Source organism: Callorhinus ursinus, unplaced genomic scaffold, assembly GCF_003265705.2.
Source record: "Callorhinus ursinus isolate GAN/ISIS: 27379988/994484 unplaced genomic scaffold, GSC_fseal_2.0 scaffold8, whole genome shotgun sequence".
Lineage (NCBI taxonomy): Eukaryota > Metazoa > Chordata > Mammalia > Carnivora > Otariidae > Callorhinus > Callorhinus ursinus.
Genome location: NW_027397070.1, coordinates 71,829,894 through 71,847,118, shown reverse-complemented (window position 1 = coordinate 71,847,118; position 17,225 = coordinate 71,829,894). Strand labels below are relative to the sequence as shown.

General features: G+C 42.0%; 1 protein-coding gene across 3 annotated transcripts in view; it reads right to left on the bottom strand.

Moving 5' to 3' along the window:
- Positions 1-17,225, bottom strand: part of TDRD9 (tudor domain containing 9) — a 114,889-nt gene that overhangs the window by 56,100 nt on the left and 41,564 nt on the right. For all 3 annotated transcript variants that reach the window (XM_025869259.2, XM_073895949.1, XM_073895947.1), the window contains one exon: positions 5,283-5,386. In XM_025869259.2, the coding sequence (XP_025725044.1) occupies positions 5,283-5,386 (104 nt within the window). The remainder of the gene's footprint in view (positions 1-5,282; positions 5,387-17,225) is intronic.

Below are 17,225 nucleotides of genomic sequence, written 5' to 3'. Positions count from 1 at the left end.
AAACAAAGAGGCCCCAGGACATGGCCCCACAATCACTAAGGGGCCCCAAGCACCTCGACTCCCACTGTTGTCTCCTATAAAAACTCATTACCTGCCAAACTTTCCCTTGAAATTTAGCTATTGTAATCCAGAATCTCAAAATGCAAAACTTTAAAAATAACTACGAGTAAAACAAACTCAAACCACCAGCTTGCTTCCCCATTCCCATCAAAATATTTCCTTTGTGTGAAATCAGAACTTTCATTCTCTGCACCCCGTGAGCTCTCCTCATGCAGGCGGGTAAGGCGGTAACAAGACAGGTTAAGGTCCCTGCTCTTTGGAGCTCACATTCTAGCTGGTGAGACAGACAAGAGACAGGCAAGCAAATCAGGTGCCTCGGGTTGAGCAACAAGAGGGCTGGCAGGAACAGACAGGGGCCCGGAGCCTCTGTGTTGCAGTGCCCAGCTCACCCCCACAACTTTTCTCCTCCTCTGCAGTTACTGTTCCCAGACACAGCCTGGATTGTTGCTGCTTGGCTCCTCCAAGAAATGATAAAGACTGGAGTGAAAACTAATAAAATAGAGAAAGTAAACAAAGGAGAAAAATCAACAAAAGCCAAACCTGGGTCTTAGAAAAAAAAAAATCAATGAAATGGACAAATCTTTACCTAGTTTAACCAAGAGGAAAAGAGAGAAGATTCAAAATACTAGACAGAATCAGAAATGAGAGGACATTACTACTCACTTTACAGAAATAAGAAAGATTATAGAGGAGTAATATGGACAATTTTACACCCATGAAGTAGAGAGTTGACATGAAATGGACAGATTCCTAAAAAGACACAAACTACTGAAACTGACGCAAGAAAAAAAAAAACAATCTGAATAGACCTACAACAAAGAGATGGGATTGATAATTTCAAAACTACCCATGAAGAAAGCCCAGAGCTGAATTCTACCAAACATTCAAAGAATTGATACAAATTCTTCACAACTGATACAAATTCTTCACAAACTTCCAAAAAAATGAAACATTTCCCAACTTAATTTATGAGGTCAGTATTACTCTGACACCAAAACCAGAGACATCACAAGAAAACCACAGACCAAGATCTCTTACAAATATGAATGCAGAAATCCTCAACAAAATATTAGCAAACCAAATCCAACTAGCAACACATGGAAAGAATTATAGACCATGACCAAGTGGGACTTATCCGAGGAATGCAAAGTTGGGGGGATGGGTTAGCCTGGTGATGGTATTAAAGAGGGCACGTTCTGTGTGGAGCACTGGGTGTTATGCACAAAAAAATGAATCATGGAACACTACATCAAAAACTAATGAGGTAATGTATGGTGATTAACATAATAATAAAAAAATGGTTAAAAAAAACATTCAGCATCACTAGTCATTAGGGAACTGTAAATCAAAACCACCTTGCACTCTACCACCTCATATGCACTAGGAAGGCTACAAGCGAAGCTCAGGTGTCAAGCAGCAGCGGCAAGGGTGTGCAGAAGTCAGGACCCTCCTGAGGTGCTGGCAGCAATGCAGAATGATGCAGATGCTCTGGAAAACAGTCTGGCACTTCCTCGAATGGTCACACAGAGTGACTGTAGGACTCAGCCATTCCACTCTTAGGTATATACACAAGAAGAATGTCCACACAAGTACTTGCACGTAAACTTTCACGGCAACATGATTCACAAAAGCCAAAAAGAAAAAGAGAACCTAAATCACTACCACTACACAAGTGGATAAACAAGATGCGGTATATCCATACAATCGAGGACTATTCATCCATAAAAAGGAATAAAATACTGACATATGCTACAACATGGATGAACTTTGAAAACTTACAGTAAATAAAAGAAGTCAGTCACCAAAGATCAGATTCCATTCATATGAAGGTCAAGAATAGGGAAATCTACAGAGACAGGAAGTTGACGAGTTGGTTACTTAGAGCTGGGGGTGAAGCGGAGGGATGAGGGAAGACAGCAAAAGGGTCATGGTCTCTTTTTGAGATGATGAAAATGTCCTAAAACAGACTCTAAGGAGGGGTGCCTGGGTGGCTCAGTCAGTTGAGCGTCCAACTCTTGGTTTCAATTCAGGTCACGATCCTGCAGTCTTGGGATCTAACCCCACGTCAGGCTCTGTGCTCAGCAGAGTCTGCTTCAGATTCTCTCTCCCTCTGCCCCTTTCCCCTGCTTGAGCGCTCTCAAATAAAGTAATTAAAATCTTTTTTAAAAAAGAATGAAAATAAAGGGATGGCAAAGGTTTTAGAGACAAAGATAAAAAGAAAGTAGGGGTTTCAATCTTGAAACATGACAAAGTAGAATTCAGACCCACAGCATTAATAAGCAAGACAAAGAAGGGGACAATATAATGCTGAAGGTCATAATTCACAACACTCTGACAGTAACCAAACAAAATGGAGCAGCCAAAATCCAGAACTCCGGCAAAACCAAATGCCAGTGCAGATATGCAGCAACAGGGCCTCTCGTTCATTCACTGTGGGGAATGTGAAATGGTGCAGCCACAGGGGAAGACATTTAAGTGTTTGTTTTTTTTTAAGATTTTATTTATTTATTTATTTATTTGAGAGATTGAGAGAGAGTGCCAATAAGCAAGGGGAGGGGCAAAGGGAGAGGGAGAAACAGGCTTCCTGCTGAGCAGGGAGCCCAACTCAGGCTCGATCCCAGGACCCCAGGATCATGACCTGAGCTGAAGGCAGATGCTTAACCAACCGAGCCACCGAGGAGCCCCAATTAGGTGATCTCTTACAAAACTAAACATACTTGCGTTGCATGATCAAGCAATCATGCTCCATTTACCCAAAGGAGTTGAAAACACATGTCCACACAAAACCTGCACACAGATATTTACAATAGCTTTATTCAACTTGCCCAAACTCAGAAGCAACCAAGATGTCCTTGAGTAGGTAAATGGAGAAATAAACTGCGGTCCATCCAGATGAAGGAATGCTGTTTGGCGCTAAGAAGAAATGAGCCATCAAGCCATGAAAAAACATGGAGGAAACTTACATGCATATTACTAAGGGGGAAAAGCCCATCTGAAAAGACTGTGTATGTATGATTCCCAACTCCATGAAACCCTGAAAAAGGCAGAACTATGGAGACATTAAGAAGGCTGACATGGGTTACAGGGGGTGGGGAGCAGGGACGAACAGGCAGAGCACAGAGGATCTGAGGGCAGTAAAACTATTCTGCATGGTATTATAATGGTGGATATGCGCTGTCATAAGCTTGTCAAAACCCGTAAAACATACGCCAACAGTAAAGTAAAGTATACAACCCTAAAGTAAACTATGGCCTGTGGGTCATAATGATGTGTCATTTAAAACAAAGGTAGGACTCCAGTGCAAGACGGGGACATTGTACATGTGTCAGGGAACGGGTATATGGGAATTCTGTGCTTTTCTCCTCAATACTGCTGTGAACCTAAAACTGCTGCTCTAAAAAATAAAGTCTCTTTTAAAGGAAAAAAATCCATGAGTCCACTGTGATATTAAAAGAAAGAGAGAGAGAAGAAGCAGGGTAATAAAAGGGAAATTCTTCTTTATAGAATAATCCCAGGCAGTAAAAACAAATGATTACATTAGACCACCACCCATGTGGTAGGATCGTCAGTGAACGCTCACTCTACTGGATGAAAGGTTGTCAGGCAGCTTCAGAAACACCAATGTTCCCACTCCATGAGCCCGCCGAACCTGAAGCAAGATCAGCAAAGAGTAACCCCCACCTACTTGCAGAAGTCACACCATAGTTCTCCAAGAGTAAGAGCCTGGCTGAAAGTCAGCCGGAGCCAAAAGGCAGATATTCCTACAAGGAGGGGTTAGACCAAAAGGTGACTTCTCACTGCAATAAGAGAAGCCAGACTCTGGGAAAACATCATCAAAATACAGAAGGAAAAATAAAAATGGTTGTATTTAATGTATGCAAATTACATCTCACTAAAGTTATTTAAATGAAAAAATCAGAAAAAGCAGAAATAAAGAAAGAACCACCTACATTTTACACCTAACAAAACTATTTCAAGAATGAGTGAAAGGGGCACCTGGGTGGCTCAGTTGGTTAACCGTCTGCCTTCGCTCAGGTCATGATCCTGGGGTCCCAGGATCGAGTCCCACATCTGCTTCTCCCTCTGACCCTCTCCCCTCTTATGCTCTCTCTCTCTCATTCTCTCTCTCAAATAAATAAAATCTTTTAAAAAAAATGAGAGTCAAATAAAGACATTTTTGGCAAAATAAAAACTAAGAACATTTACCAACAGACTCTTAAAAAAACTTTAGGAAGATATACTTTAGGAAGAATGAAAATGATCTAAGGAAAGTCTAAGATGTAAGACAGAATAATGAGTAAATAAAATGATATATGTTGGGTAAATCAAAACACACGGACAACATAAACATAACAGACACTGGTGGGAGCTCGGAAACACAGCCACAATACCCACAAGTGCAGCAGCTGGAGGGGCGAGGGGCCGGCGACCAGCTTACAGCGACCCACTGTCGGGCCAAGCTCCAGGGGAACAGAAGAGCTCGAGTGACCTCACACTTTACAGGTGTTTATACTCAGCAACTAGCAGCACAAGGAGAGAGGCAAGAGCATGCGTGTCAGGCCTGTAAGACCAGGAGCTACCCACACTCACACTCCGGCTGTCATGAGCAGGGGGACTCTACGTCCTCGGCGTCCGTCGTTATGACAGATAAACTCTATTTAGGAACTGTAGTAAAATGAGCGCAGAAAGGTTCAGAAAGCAGTGCATTTGTTAAATTACAGATCTAACCACCACTTATAACCTCAAGTTGTTCCTAAGGAAAAACAGGTTCCAGGTTTCAAGGGTCCACCTAAACATAGGAGTGGAAGACTAGATGACAAAGGAGCCTGCTGTGAGTCAGGAGCATACCTTCTGAACAAACACAAACAAAGGCAAAGAAAGGCTCCCAACAGCTCCTCCTAGCCTGGTCCCTTCCATTTTGCCTCAGACTAGGAGTGACAGAACTCAGCACGTCTGGAAACCACTCTCTCTTCAGGCTGTGATTTCTGGTTTTTAAAACTGTCAGCCTTAAAACTGTACTTGGTTTTTATTACTTTAAAGTGGAAATTTTCAGTAAGAAAAAAAAATTGCAATGTACTAACATTGTTTTAAAATATATACAGTGACCACTGGAAAAAGTATCTACAGTTATATCTTAACATTATAAAAACACTAAAAAGTGTCTAAATGAATACATTTTTAAAAATCACACTTCAAGCACACTGCCAGGCAGTGTTTCTTACCCTCTCTCTTCCATGTCCAAGTTATCGAACATCTGGATCAGGGAGACGGCAACTTCATATATGTCCTTAGTAATCACCGGCTCCTCCAGGACACGATGGGGGAGCTAGACACAGTAAGAGAAAAAGCTGGTATATCCGAACACGACAAGGGGGTTCCGGGGCTGGAAGGGCGACTCTCTTTAGTGTATCCTGGTAACAAATACCCCCAACAGAAAGACTATCATCTTCAGCCAAGATGTGAACACTTGCTGAGTGTCAAGCTCTACTCAAGGCTCCCAATATCCATGGGATGTCCTAGTACACATCCCTGACCCCATCACTGGAGCAAGGATGGAGTCAGGAGCCAAACATACAGAAGGGAAATGTCCATCTGGAAGTCAGTTTGTAGGCAGAATTAAGTTGTTCCAAACGTGTATGGAACCCAGAGGAGTTTCTGATCCCAGCACCAGCAGTCTGCCCCTCTGTCAAGCGTCTACCTCAACAAGCCCTGGTATGTCAACACCATCATAATCACAAGGACCAGGAACAGCTAATATCCCATGTACATCTGCCAACTTACAGTATGAATATAACCGTGTCATCTATCTGCCAAGGTTTGGGAGGTCACTAGACTACGTTTTTTATTTTTTTTATTTAAGTTCAATTAATTAACATACTGTATTACTGGTTTCAGAGGTAGAATTTAGTGATTCATCAGTCTTATATAACACCCAGTGCTCATTACATCACATGCCCTCCTTAATGCCCATCACCCAGTTACCCCATCCCCCCCCACCTCCCCTCCAGCGACCCTCAGTTTGTTTCCTGTGATTGAGAGTCTCTTATGGTGGGGCGCCTGGGTGGCTGTCCTTAAGCGTCTGCCTTCAGCTCAGATGGTGATACCAGGGTCCTGGGAATGAGCCCCGCACTGGGCTCCCTGCTCTGAGGGAAGCCTGCTTCTCCCTCTCCCACTCCCCCATTTGTGTTCCCTCTCTCGCTGTGTCTCTGTCAAAATAAAATAAAATAAAATCTTAAAAAAAAAAAAAAAAGTCTCTTATGGGGGCGCCCAGGTGGCTCAGTCGGTTGAGCGTCTGCCTTCGGCTTGGGTCATGATCCCAGGGTCCTGGGATCAAGCCCCATGTCGGGCTCCTTGCTCAATAAGGAGCCTGCTTCTCCCTCTCCCTCTGCTGCTCCCCCTGCTTGTGCTCTCTCTGTCAAATAAGTAAATAAAATCTTTAAAAAGAAAGAGAGTCTCTTACGGCTTGTCTCCCTCTCTGACTGCACCTTATTTTATTTTTCCCTCACTTCCCCTATGATCCTGTTTTGTTTCTTAAATTCCGCATATCAGTGAAATCATAATTCTCTTTCTCTTATTTCGCTCAGCACAATACCCTCTAGTTCCACCCACGTTCACGTAAATAGTAAGTATTCATCCTTTCTGATGGCTGAGTAGTATTCCATTGTATCTATATACCAAATCGTTATCCATTCAGCTGTTGATGGACATCTCAGCTCTTTCCATATTGTGTATTAAAACAAACCCCAACTGAGAACACCTAATTTAATACTGCCCTCCAGGCAGGTCTGCAGAATGCTGGGGGTCAACCACAGTAGCAAACCCTGGATGGAGCAGCCATCACCTGTCTGACCTGACAGCTTCATGAGGCCAAAGCCACCGCAACAAAAAACTTTTCTAAATATTAAAAAAAAAAAAAAAAAAAAAAAAAAGGGAGGGGGCTCCTGGGTGGCTCAGTCATTAAGCGTCTGCCTTCGGCTCAGGTCATGATCCCAGGGTCCTGGGATCGAGCCCCACATCGGGCTCCCTGCTCTGAGGGAAGCCTGCTTCTCCCTCTCCCACTCCCCCTGCTTGTGTTCCCTCTCTCACTGTGTTTCTGTCAAATAAATAAAATCTTTAAAAAATAAATAAAGACTCTCTCTACAATACCCAGCACAACAGATACAACATAATTTGCACAAAATCTATTTCATAGCCATATTGGGTTTTCTTGCACCAAGAGTAAGAAGGCTTTTTTTTGTTTAATCATTTTACTTATCAAGTACTATGTTCAAGGCATTGTATTTGACTTTGTGAAGGACACATCAGAAGTCTACAGGTGGTAAGAACTTAGCCACAAATGCAAAATTTTTTTCCAATTTTTAGAATAAATTAAGTCAGAGTAATAAACCATTTTTCATTATTATTACAATCCTATTAACGTATGAAAAACTGACTTTTACTTAATCAGTAATCGTGAAGAAACATGCCTAATAAATCCATTCCTATTGTTCAACCTTTACCTGAAATCATATTCTACTTTATCCAAATAATAACCATAACACAACTGTATGAAATAGAAATAGAAAAAAAGTATAATTTTCACAAACTCCAATGTGGCATTCAGGTCCATCTAGAACTGTTTTCCTACACACAAACCACAGAAAAGACATGCCATCAATTCAAAAGTACTCACAGAGTTCTAGAAGCCAAGGCCAAAGAATATTGTTTAAACACCATGCTAAGATACTGAACATAGCCATGCTTTCTCCAAGCAGGCCTCACACAGGTAACAAAGGAAATATAAGTAAGTCGGTCATGGACCTACCGATCCACTGTTGAACTTGTCCCCCTCCACGTGCAAGAGTCAGAGGCAATCAAGAGACAAGGCCTCTGCTTTCCTGGATGGCACAGTGTGGTCAGAGCACAGAGGCAGATTCTGTCAGACGAAAAGCTTGGACAAAAACAACACAGGGGGACAGGGACAGAAATGTGGAGGGAAGCACTTTATTCACACTGGTGGAAGTGGGGACACCTGTTCCTCCACTGGTGGAGGACCCTGTCAACAGGAAGAGGCAGAAGCTCCAGTGTTTCTGCCCCACGCGGAGGCCAGAGCCCCACACATCTGCCACCACACCACAAGCCGGCCTTGCCCAGGCCAGTCGGCTAAGCCCAGGAGGAGAGCAAGAGGTGTGCAAGAATGGACGCTGCAAATGGTGGAAAACCAATGGCCAAGGCAGCTGAGCACCCAGAGGGAGCAAGAAGGGAATTTCCACCTGCCTCACACCATCCTCACCATCCCTTTACATGGTCACTGCACACCTGGAAATGGGAGGCCCCAAAAGCCCTGCTGCAGGGCAGAGGGTTGGAGGGGTGCAGGGAGCTGCAGGCTGGGCCACGCTCGACGTCGGGACTTAGGCTGCAGGTCATGGAGGCTCCCTCCACAGACCCATCAGGGTGCACAGTTACCTTTTATGTACTTTTCTAAGGGTGGGGTGGGTCTGTTTAAAAAAACAAACAAACAAACAGGGGCGCCTGGGTGGCTCAGATGGTTAGGTGTCTGCCTTCGGCTCAGGTCATGATCCCAAGGTCCTGGGATCAAGCCCTGAATCGGGCTCCCTGCTCAGCAGGAAGCCTGCTTCTCCCTCTCCCACTCCCCCTGCTTGTGTTCCCACACTCGCTGTCTCTGTCAGATAATAAAATCTTTTAAAAAAATTAAATTAAAAAAACAAACAGTTGAAAATAATGAAAAGGACTCTTCAAAGGTTGTTGAAAGGTCAAGTCAGAGTTGACAACAGAAGGACCAGAAGGGCAACACTGGCCCCAAGGGTAGGATGACTTTCAAGAAAATCAAAGTGGTCAACAGTGTTGAACATTACAGAGAGGTCAAGGTTAAGCTCAGGGCTGCGGGCTCTTGACTTAAAGGAGGTCCCTAGTGATTCTGGCAAATGCCATCTCAGAGCAGGGGCACTGGGGGCCAGACCACAATGAACGTGAGGCAGAGAAAACACTGGGTGCTTTGACAAAGTTTGGCCAAAGCTGTGAGAAACATGGGACCTAACAAGGGAGGTTTTTAAGTTGAAAGAGACTTGGTTCTGCTTAAATGAGGACAAGATGATTACAGCTTTGTAACAGAGCTTGAAGTCGGATTGTGATGCCACCCTTTGGTTTCCTTTTTCAGCATTACTTTGGCTATTCAGGATCTTTTCTGGTTCCATACAAATTTTAAGATTGTTTGCTCTAGCTCTGAGAAAAAAGTTGATGGTATTTTGATAGGGGTTGCACTAAATGTATAGATTGCTTTGGGTAGCACAGACATTTTCACAATATTTTTTCCTCCAATCCATGAGCATAGAATGCTTTTCCATTTATTTGTGTCTTCCTCAATTTCTTTCATGAGTGTTGCATAGTTTTCTGAGTACAGATCCTTTGCCTCTTTGGTTAGGTTTATTCCCAACTATCTTATGGTTTTTGGTGCAATTGTAAATGGGATCGACTCCTTAATTTCTTTCTTCTGCCTCATTATTAGTGTATATAAATGCTTCTGATTTCTGTGCATTGATTTTATACCCTGCCACTTTGCTGAATTCCTGTATGAGTTCTAGCAATTTTGGGGTGGAGTATTTTGGGTCTTTCACATAGAGTATCATGACATCTGCAAAGAGTGAGAGTTTGACTTCTTTGCCTATTTAGATGCCTTTTATTTCCTTTTGTTGTCTGATTGCTGGGGCTAGGACTTCTAGTACTATGTTGAACAAACAGTGGTGAGAGTGGGCATCCCTGGTGTGTTCCTGACCTTTGGGGGATAGCTCTCAGTTTTTCGCCACTGAGAATGATATTCACTGTGGGCTTTTCAAATATGACTTTTATAATATTGAGGTATATACCCTCTATCCCTACACTGTGAAGAATTTTAATCAAGAAAGGGTGCTGTACTTTGTCAAATGCTTTTTCTGCATCTATTGAGAGGATCATATGGTTCTTGTCCTTTCTTTTATTTACATAGTGTATCACACTGATTTGCAGATGTTGAACCACCCTTGCAGTCCACGAATAAATCCTACTTGGTCGTGCTGAATAATCCTTCTAATGTACTGTTGGATCCCGCTGGCTAGTATCTTGGTGGGAATTTTTGCATCCATGTTCATCAGGGATATTGCTCTGTAATTCTTTCTAGTGGGGTCTTTGTCTGGTTTTGGGATCAAGGTAATGCTGGCCTCATAGAAAGAGTTTGGAAGTTTTCCTTCCATTTCTACTTTTTGAAACTGCTTCAGAAAAATTCTTCTTTAAATGTTTGGTAGAATTTCCCTGATGGCTAATGATGATGAATATTTTTTCATGTGTCTGTTAGCCATTTGTATGTCTTCTTTGGAGAAGTGTCTGCTCATGTCTTCTGCCCATTTTCTGACTTGTTTTTTTGGGGTGTTGAGTTTGAGAAGTTCTTTATAGATCTTGGATATGAGCCCTCTGTCTGTAGTGTCCTTTGCAAATATCTTCTCCCATTCCACGGGTTGCCTCTTTGTTTTGTTGACTGTTTCCTTTGCTGTGCAAAAGCTTTTTATCTTGATGAAGTCCCACAAGTTCATTTTCTCTTTTGTTCCCTTGCCTTTGGAGACGTGTCTTGAAAGAAGCTGCTGTGGCCTATGTCAAAGAGGTTACTGCCTATGTTCTCCTCTAGGATTTTGATGGATTCCTGTCTTTCATCCATTTTGAGTTTATCTTTGTGCATGGAGTAAGAGAATGGTTGAGATTCATTCTTCTGTATATAGCTGTCCAATTTTCCCAGAACCATTTATTGAAGAGACTTTTTCCATTGCATACTTTTTCCTGCTTTGTCGAAGATTCTCATCCAGAGATGAGGGTCCATATCTGGGATCTCTATTCTGTTCCATTGGTCTATGTGTCTGTTTTTGTGCCCAAACCACACTGAGATACCACCTTGTACCATTTAGAATGACAAAAATTGACAAGGCAAGAAAATAAATGTTGGAGAGGTTGTGGAGAAAGGGGAACCCTCTTACACTGTTGGTGGGAATGCAAGTTGGTATAGCCACTTTGAAAAACAGTGCGAAAGTGCCTCAAAAAATAAAAAATAGAGCTACCCTATGACCCAGCAATTGCACTACTGGGTATTTACCCCAAAGACACAGATGTAGTGAAAAGAAGGGCCATATGCACCCCAGTGTTCACAGCAGCAATGTCCACAATAGCCAAACTGTGGAAAGAGCTGAGATGCCCTTCAACAGACAAATGGGCAAAGAAGATGTGGTCCATATATACAATGGAATATGACTCAGCCATCAGAAAGGATGAATACCCAACTTTTACATCAACATGGATGGGACTGGAGGAGATTATGCTAAGTGAAATAAGTCAAACAGAGAAAGTCAATTATCATATGGTTTCCCTTATTTGTGGAACATAAGGAAGAGCATGGAGGACATTAGGAGAAGGAAGGGAAAAATGAAGGGGCTGGGAATCGGAGAGAGAGATGAACCATGAGAGACTATGGACTCCGAGAAACAAACTGAGGGTTTTAGAGGGTGGGGGGTGGGAGGATGGGTTAGCCCGGTGATGGGTATTAAGGAGGGCTCGTACTGCCTGGAGCACTGGGTGTTATATGAAAACAATGAATCATGGATCACTACATCAAAAACAAATGATGTACTGTATGGTGACTAACATAATAATAAATGAATGAATGTTTGGTAGAATTCCCCTGGGAAGCCATCTGGCCCTGGGCTCTTGTTTGTTGGGAGATTTTTGATTAGTGCTTCAATTTCCTTGCTGGTTATGGGTCTGTTCCCATTTTCTATTTCATCCTGGTTCAGTTTTGATAGTTTATACATCTCTAGGAATGCATCCATTTCTTCCAGACTGCCTAATTTGTTGGGATATAGTTGCTCATAATATGTTCTTATAATTGTATTTCTTTGGTGTTGGTTGTGATCTCTCCTCTTTCATTCATGATTTTATTTATTTGGGTCCTTTCTCTTTTCTTTTTGGTAAGCTTGGCCAGGAGTTTACCAATCTTAATTCTTTCAAAGAACGAGCTCCTAGTTTCATTGATCTATTCTACTGTTCTTTTGGTTTCTATTTCATTGATTTAATCATTACTAATTCTCTTCTCCTGCTGGGTTTAGGCTTTATTTGCTGTTCTTTCTCCAGCTCCTTTACATATAAAGTTAGGATGTGTATGAGACTTTTCTTGATTCTTGAGAAAGGCTTGTATTGCTGTATACTTCCCTCTTATGACGGCCTTTGTTGCATACCAAAGGTTTTGAACTGCTGGGTTTTCATTTTCATTTGTTTCCATGACTTTTTTATTCCTTCTTTAATTTCCTGGTTTAGTAGGACACTCTTTAGCCTCCATGTATGAGTTCTTTCCAAATTTCCTCTTGTAACTGAGTTCCAGTTTCAAAGCATTGTGGTCTGAAAACATGCAGGGAATAATCCCAATCATTTGGTACCAGTTGAGACCTGATTTCTGACCCAGTATGTGATCTATTCTAGAGAATGTTCCATGTGCAATTGAGAAGAATGTGTATTCTGTTGCTTTAAAATGAAATGCTTTGAATGTATCTGTGAAGTCCATCTGGTCCCATGTGACATTCAAAGCCCTTGTTTCCTTGTTAATCTTCTGCTTAGATGATCTGTCCATTGCAGTGAGTGGGGTGTTAAAAGTCCCTTACGATTGTATTATCATCAATGTGTTTCTTTAATTTTGTTATTAATTGGCTTATATAATTGGCTGCTCCCATGTTAGGGGCACAGGTATTTACAACTGTTAGATCTTCTTGTTGGATAGACCCTTTAAGTAGGATATAGTGTCCTTCCTCATCTCTTATTATAGTCTTTGGTTTAAAATCTAATTTGTCTGATATAAGGATTGCCACCCCAGATTCCTTCTGATGTCTATTTGCATAATAAGTGGTTTTCCACCTCACTTTAAATCTGGAAGTGTTTTTAGGTCTAAAATGAGTCTCTTGCAGACAGCATATGGATGGGTCTTGTTTTTTTATCCAACCTGACAGCCTGTGTCTTCTGACTGGAACATGGAGCCTGTTTACACTCCGAGTAACTACTGAATGATATGAAGTTAGTGCCATTGTATTTTACCTGCACAGTCACTGTTTCCATAGATTGTCTCTGCTCCTTTCTGGTCTATGTTACTTTTGGGCTCTCTCTTTGCTTAAAGGATCCCTTTTAAAATTTCCTGTAGGGCTGGTTTAGTGCAAATTCTTTTAGATTCTGTTTGTCCTGGAAGCTTTTTCTCTCTCCTATTTTGAATGACATCCTGGCTGGATCAGGTATTCTTGGCTGCATATTTTTCTCATTTGGCACCTGAGTATTTGATGCCAGTCCTTTCTGACCTGCCAGGTCTCTGTGGATAGGTCTGTTGCTAGTCTAATGTTTCTACCCTTGTAGGTTATGGGCCTCTTGTCCCAAGCTGCTTTCAGGGTTTTCTCTTTGTCTCTGAGATTTACAAGTTTCATTATTATACGTCAGGATGTTGACCTTTTTTAACTGATTTTGAGGGGTTCTCTGTGCCTCCTGGACTTGAATGCCTGTCTTGTTCCCCAGATTAGGGAAGTTCTCCACTATAATTTGCTCCAATGTACCTTCTGCCCCTCTCTCTTTCCTCCTCCTCTGGGATCCCAGTTATTCTAATATTGTTTTGCTTTATGGTATCACTTATCTCTCAAATTCTCCCCTTGTGATCCGGTAGTTATCTCTCTTTTTCTCAGCTTCTTTATTCTCCGTCATTTTGTCTTCTATCTCACTAATTCTCACTTCTGCCTCATTTATCCTAGCAGTTAGAGCCTCCATTTTTTATTGCCTGTCATTAATAGACTTTCTGATTTTGACCTGATTAGATTTTAGTTCTTTTATTTCTCCAGAAAGAGATTCTCTAGTGTCTTCTATACTTTTTTCAAGCCCAGCTAGTATCCTTATAATCGTTATTCTGAATTCTTACTTATATCCATACTGATTAGGTCCGTGGCAGTCAGTACTGCCTCTTGTTCCCTTTTTTGTGGTTTTTCCATCTTGTCATTTATGCAGAAAATGGAAGCTTTTCTAGCAGTAATCATCAAGATAGTATGGTACTGGCACAAAAACAGACACAAAGACCAATGGAACAGAAGAAAGAACCCAGAAATGGACCCTCACCCCTCAACTCTTTGGTCAACTAATCTTCGACAAAGCAGGAAAGAACACCCAATGGAAAAAAGAGTCTCTTCAACACATGGTGTTGGTAAAACTGGACAGCCACATGCAGAAAAATGAAACTGGACCATTTCCTTACACCATACAAAAAGATAACTCAAAATGGATGAAAGACCTCAATGTGAGAAAGGAATCCATCAAAATCCTAGAAGAGAACACAGGCAGCAACCTCTCTGACCTTGGCTGCAGCAACTTCTTGCTAGACACGTCTTTAAAAGCAAGGGAAACAAAGGCAAAAATGAACTATTGGGACTTCATCAAGATGAAAAGGTTTTGCACAGCAAAGGAAACAGTTGACAAAACCAAAACACAACCAAAGAATGGGAGAATATATTTGCAAATGTCTTATCAGATAAAGGGCTAGTATCCAAAATCTATAAAGAACTTACCAAACTCAACACCCAAAGAAAAAATGATCCAATCAAGAAATGGGCAGAAGACTTGGGTGCCTCGGTGGCTCAGTCGTTAAGCGTCTGCCTTCGGCTCAGGTCATGATCCTGGAGTCCTGGGATTGAGCCCCGCACCGGGCTCCCTGCTCAGCGGGAAGCCTGCTTCTCCCTCTCCCACTCCCCCTGCTTGTGTTCCTGCTCTCGCTGTCTCTGTCAAATAAATAAAATCTTTAAAAAAAAAAAAAAAGAAAAGAAAAGAAATGGGCAGAAGACACGAACAGAATCTCTCCAAAGAAGACATCCAAATGGCCAACAGACACATGGAAAAAATGCTCCACATCACTCGGCATCAGGGAAATCCAAATCAAAACGTCAATGAGATACCACCTCACACCAGTCAGAATGGCTAAAATTAACAAGTCAGGAAACGACAGACGTTGGCAGGGATGCAGACAAAGGGGAACCCTCCTACACTGTTGGTGGGAATGCAAGCTGGTGCAACCACTCTGGAAAACAGTATGGAGGTTCCTCAAAAAGTTGAAAATAGAGCTACCCTACGACCCAGCAATTGCACTACTGGTGTTAACTCTAAAGATACAAATGTAGTGATCCAAAGGGGCACCTGCACCCTAATGTTTATAGCAGCAATGTCCACAGTAGCTAAACTGTGGGAAGAGCCCAGATGTCTATCGACAGACAAATGGATAAAGATGATGTGGTGTATATATATATATATATATATATTCACACACAATGGAATACTACTCAGCCATCAAAAAATGAAATCTTGCCAAGTGCAACAACATGGATGGAACTAGAGGTAAGCTAAGTGAAATAAGTCAATCAGAGGGGCGCCTGGGTGGCTCAGTCGTTAGGCATCTACCTTCGGCTCAGGTCATGATCCCAGGGTCCTGGGATCGAGCCCCGCATCAGGCTCCCTGCTCAGCAGGAAGCCTGCTTCTCCCTCTCCCATTCTCCCTGCTTGTGTTCCCTCTCTCGCTGTTCTCTGTCAAATAAATAAAATCTTAATAAAAAAATAAGAAGTCAATCAGAGAAAGACAATCATCATATGATTTCATTCATATGTGGAATTTAAGAAACAAAACAGAGGAGCATAGAAGACGAAGGGGGGAAAAAAAACAAGACAAAATCAGAGAGGGAGGCAAACCATAAGAGACTCTTAATCACAAGAAACAAACTGAGGGTTGCTGGAGGGGAGGGGGTGAGAGGGTGGGGACACTGGGTGATGGGCATTAAGGAGGGCCCGTGATATAATGAGTACTGGATATTATATAAGACTGATGAATCGTTGACCTCTATCTCTGAAACTAATAATACACTATATATTAATGAACTGAATTTAAATTTTAAAAATTTTTTAAAAAATAAAAAAATAAATGGGGACAAGAAAGGGACAGGAGAGAAGGAGCTAGTTAAGATAAAGCAAGGAGGGGTAGACAGTGAATCAGAAAAGGTCCCTAAGAAGGTAGGAAGGGAGAAAGGCTGGTGCTCCACAGAAGGAAGGGTGCTTCTCCTACTGACATTAGATAGTACACCCAGGTAATATAATGGCAGTAGTAACAATAACAAAATGAGAATTTTAACCAAAGTCCCCTAACTCCAAAAACCATACAGCAGAATCTATACAAAACACAAATTTAGTAAGGCTTAAAGTTAGTATCTAGTTAGGTCTTAATTATTCATTCATTGAAATATTTACTAAGCACCTATTAAGTACCACAGTATTTGGTATAGAACGCTAAAACCATGTATTCTCCAGCCCGTGGAACATAAGGCATTGGTTGGTGAATGGCCCTGGCTGCCCAGATTATGCAGGTTCAGCGGGTAAATGCTCAGGCCTGACCCAGCTCTTCAGCATATCCTTAAGTAATCATCTAAATGATTCCAACAGTTAATGGCCAGTTGAAGAGAGACTTGTAAGCCACTGCTACTCTCACATTCCAAAATGGGTCAAAAAAATTTTTTGGGGGGCGCCTAGGTGGCTCAGTCGTTAAGCATCTGCCTTCAGCCCAGGTCATGATCCCAGGGTCCTGGGATAGAGCCCCACATCAGGCTCCCTGCTCAGCAAGAAGCATGCTTTTCCCTGCTTGTGTTCCCTCTCTCGCTGTGTCTCTGTCAAATAAATAAAAAATCTTTTAAAAAAAATAAATCTTTAAAAAAAATTTTTTAAGGAAATGCAGAATTTTAAAATATGATAAATAAGTGCCCTCTCCCCTCTACCCTGAATATGGGCTGTATTTAGTGACTTGTTTCCAAAGAGCAAAGAAGAAGACATGTCCCTCCTTACCCTGTTTATATCTCACTAGGGGTGACAGGCAATGAGCAAAGGAACAAACCAAACATGTATTCAATGTGCAGGCGCACGCACACACACACACACACACACACACACACACACACACGAAAAAGAAAGGGATAACATTACAAGGGAGAAGCCTGGCAAACACTCCGTTGGCCAGGAGATCAAGGCCAGCATCACCTGGGATGAGCTATGCTGGTGGTCACAACACGAAAATATAGGACTTTACCCCTGTGGCCTTCCTCCACAAA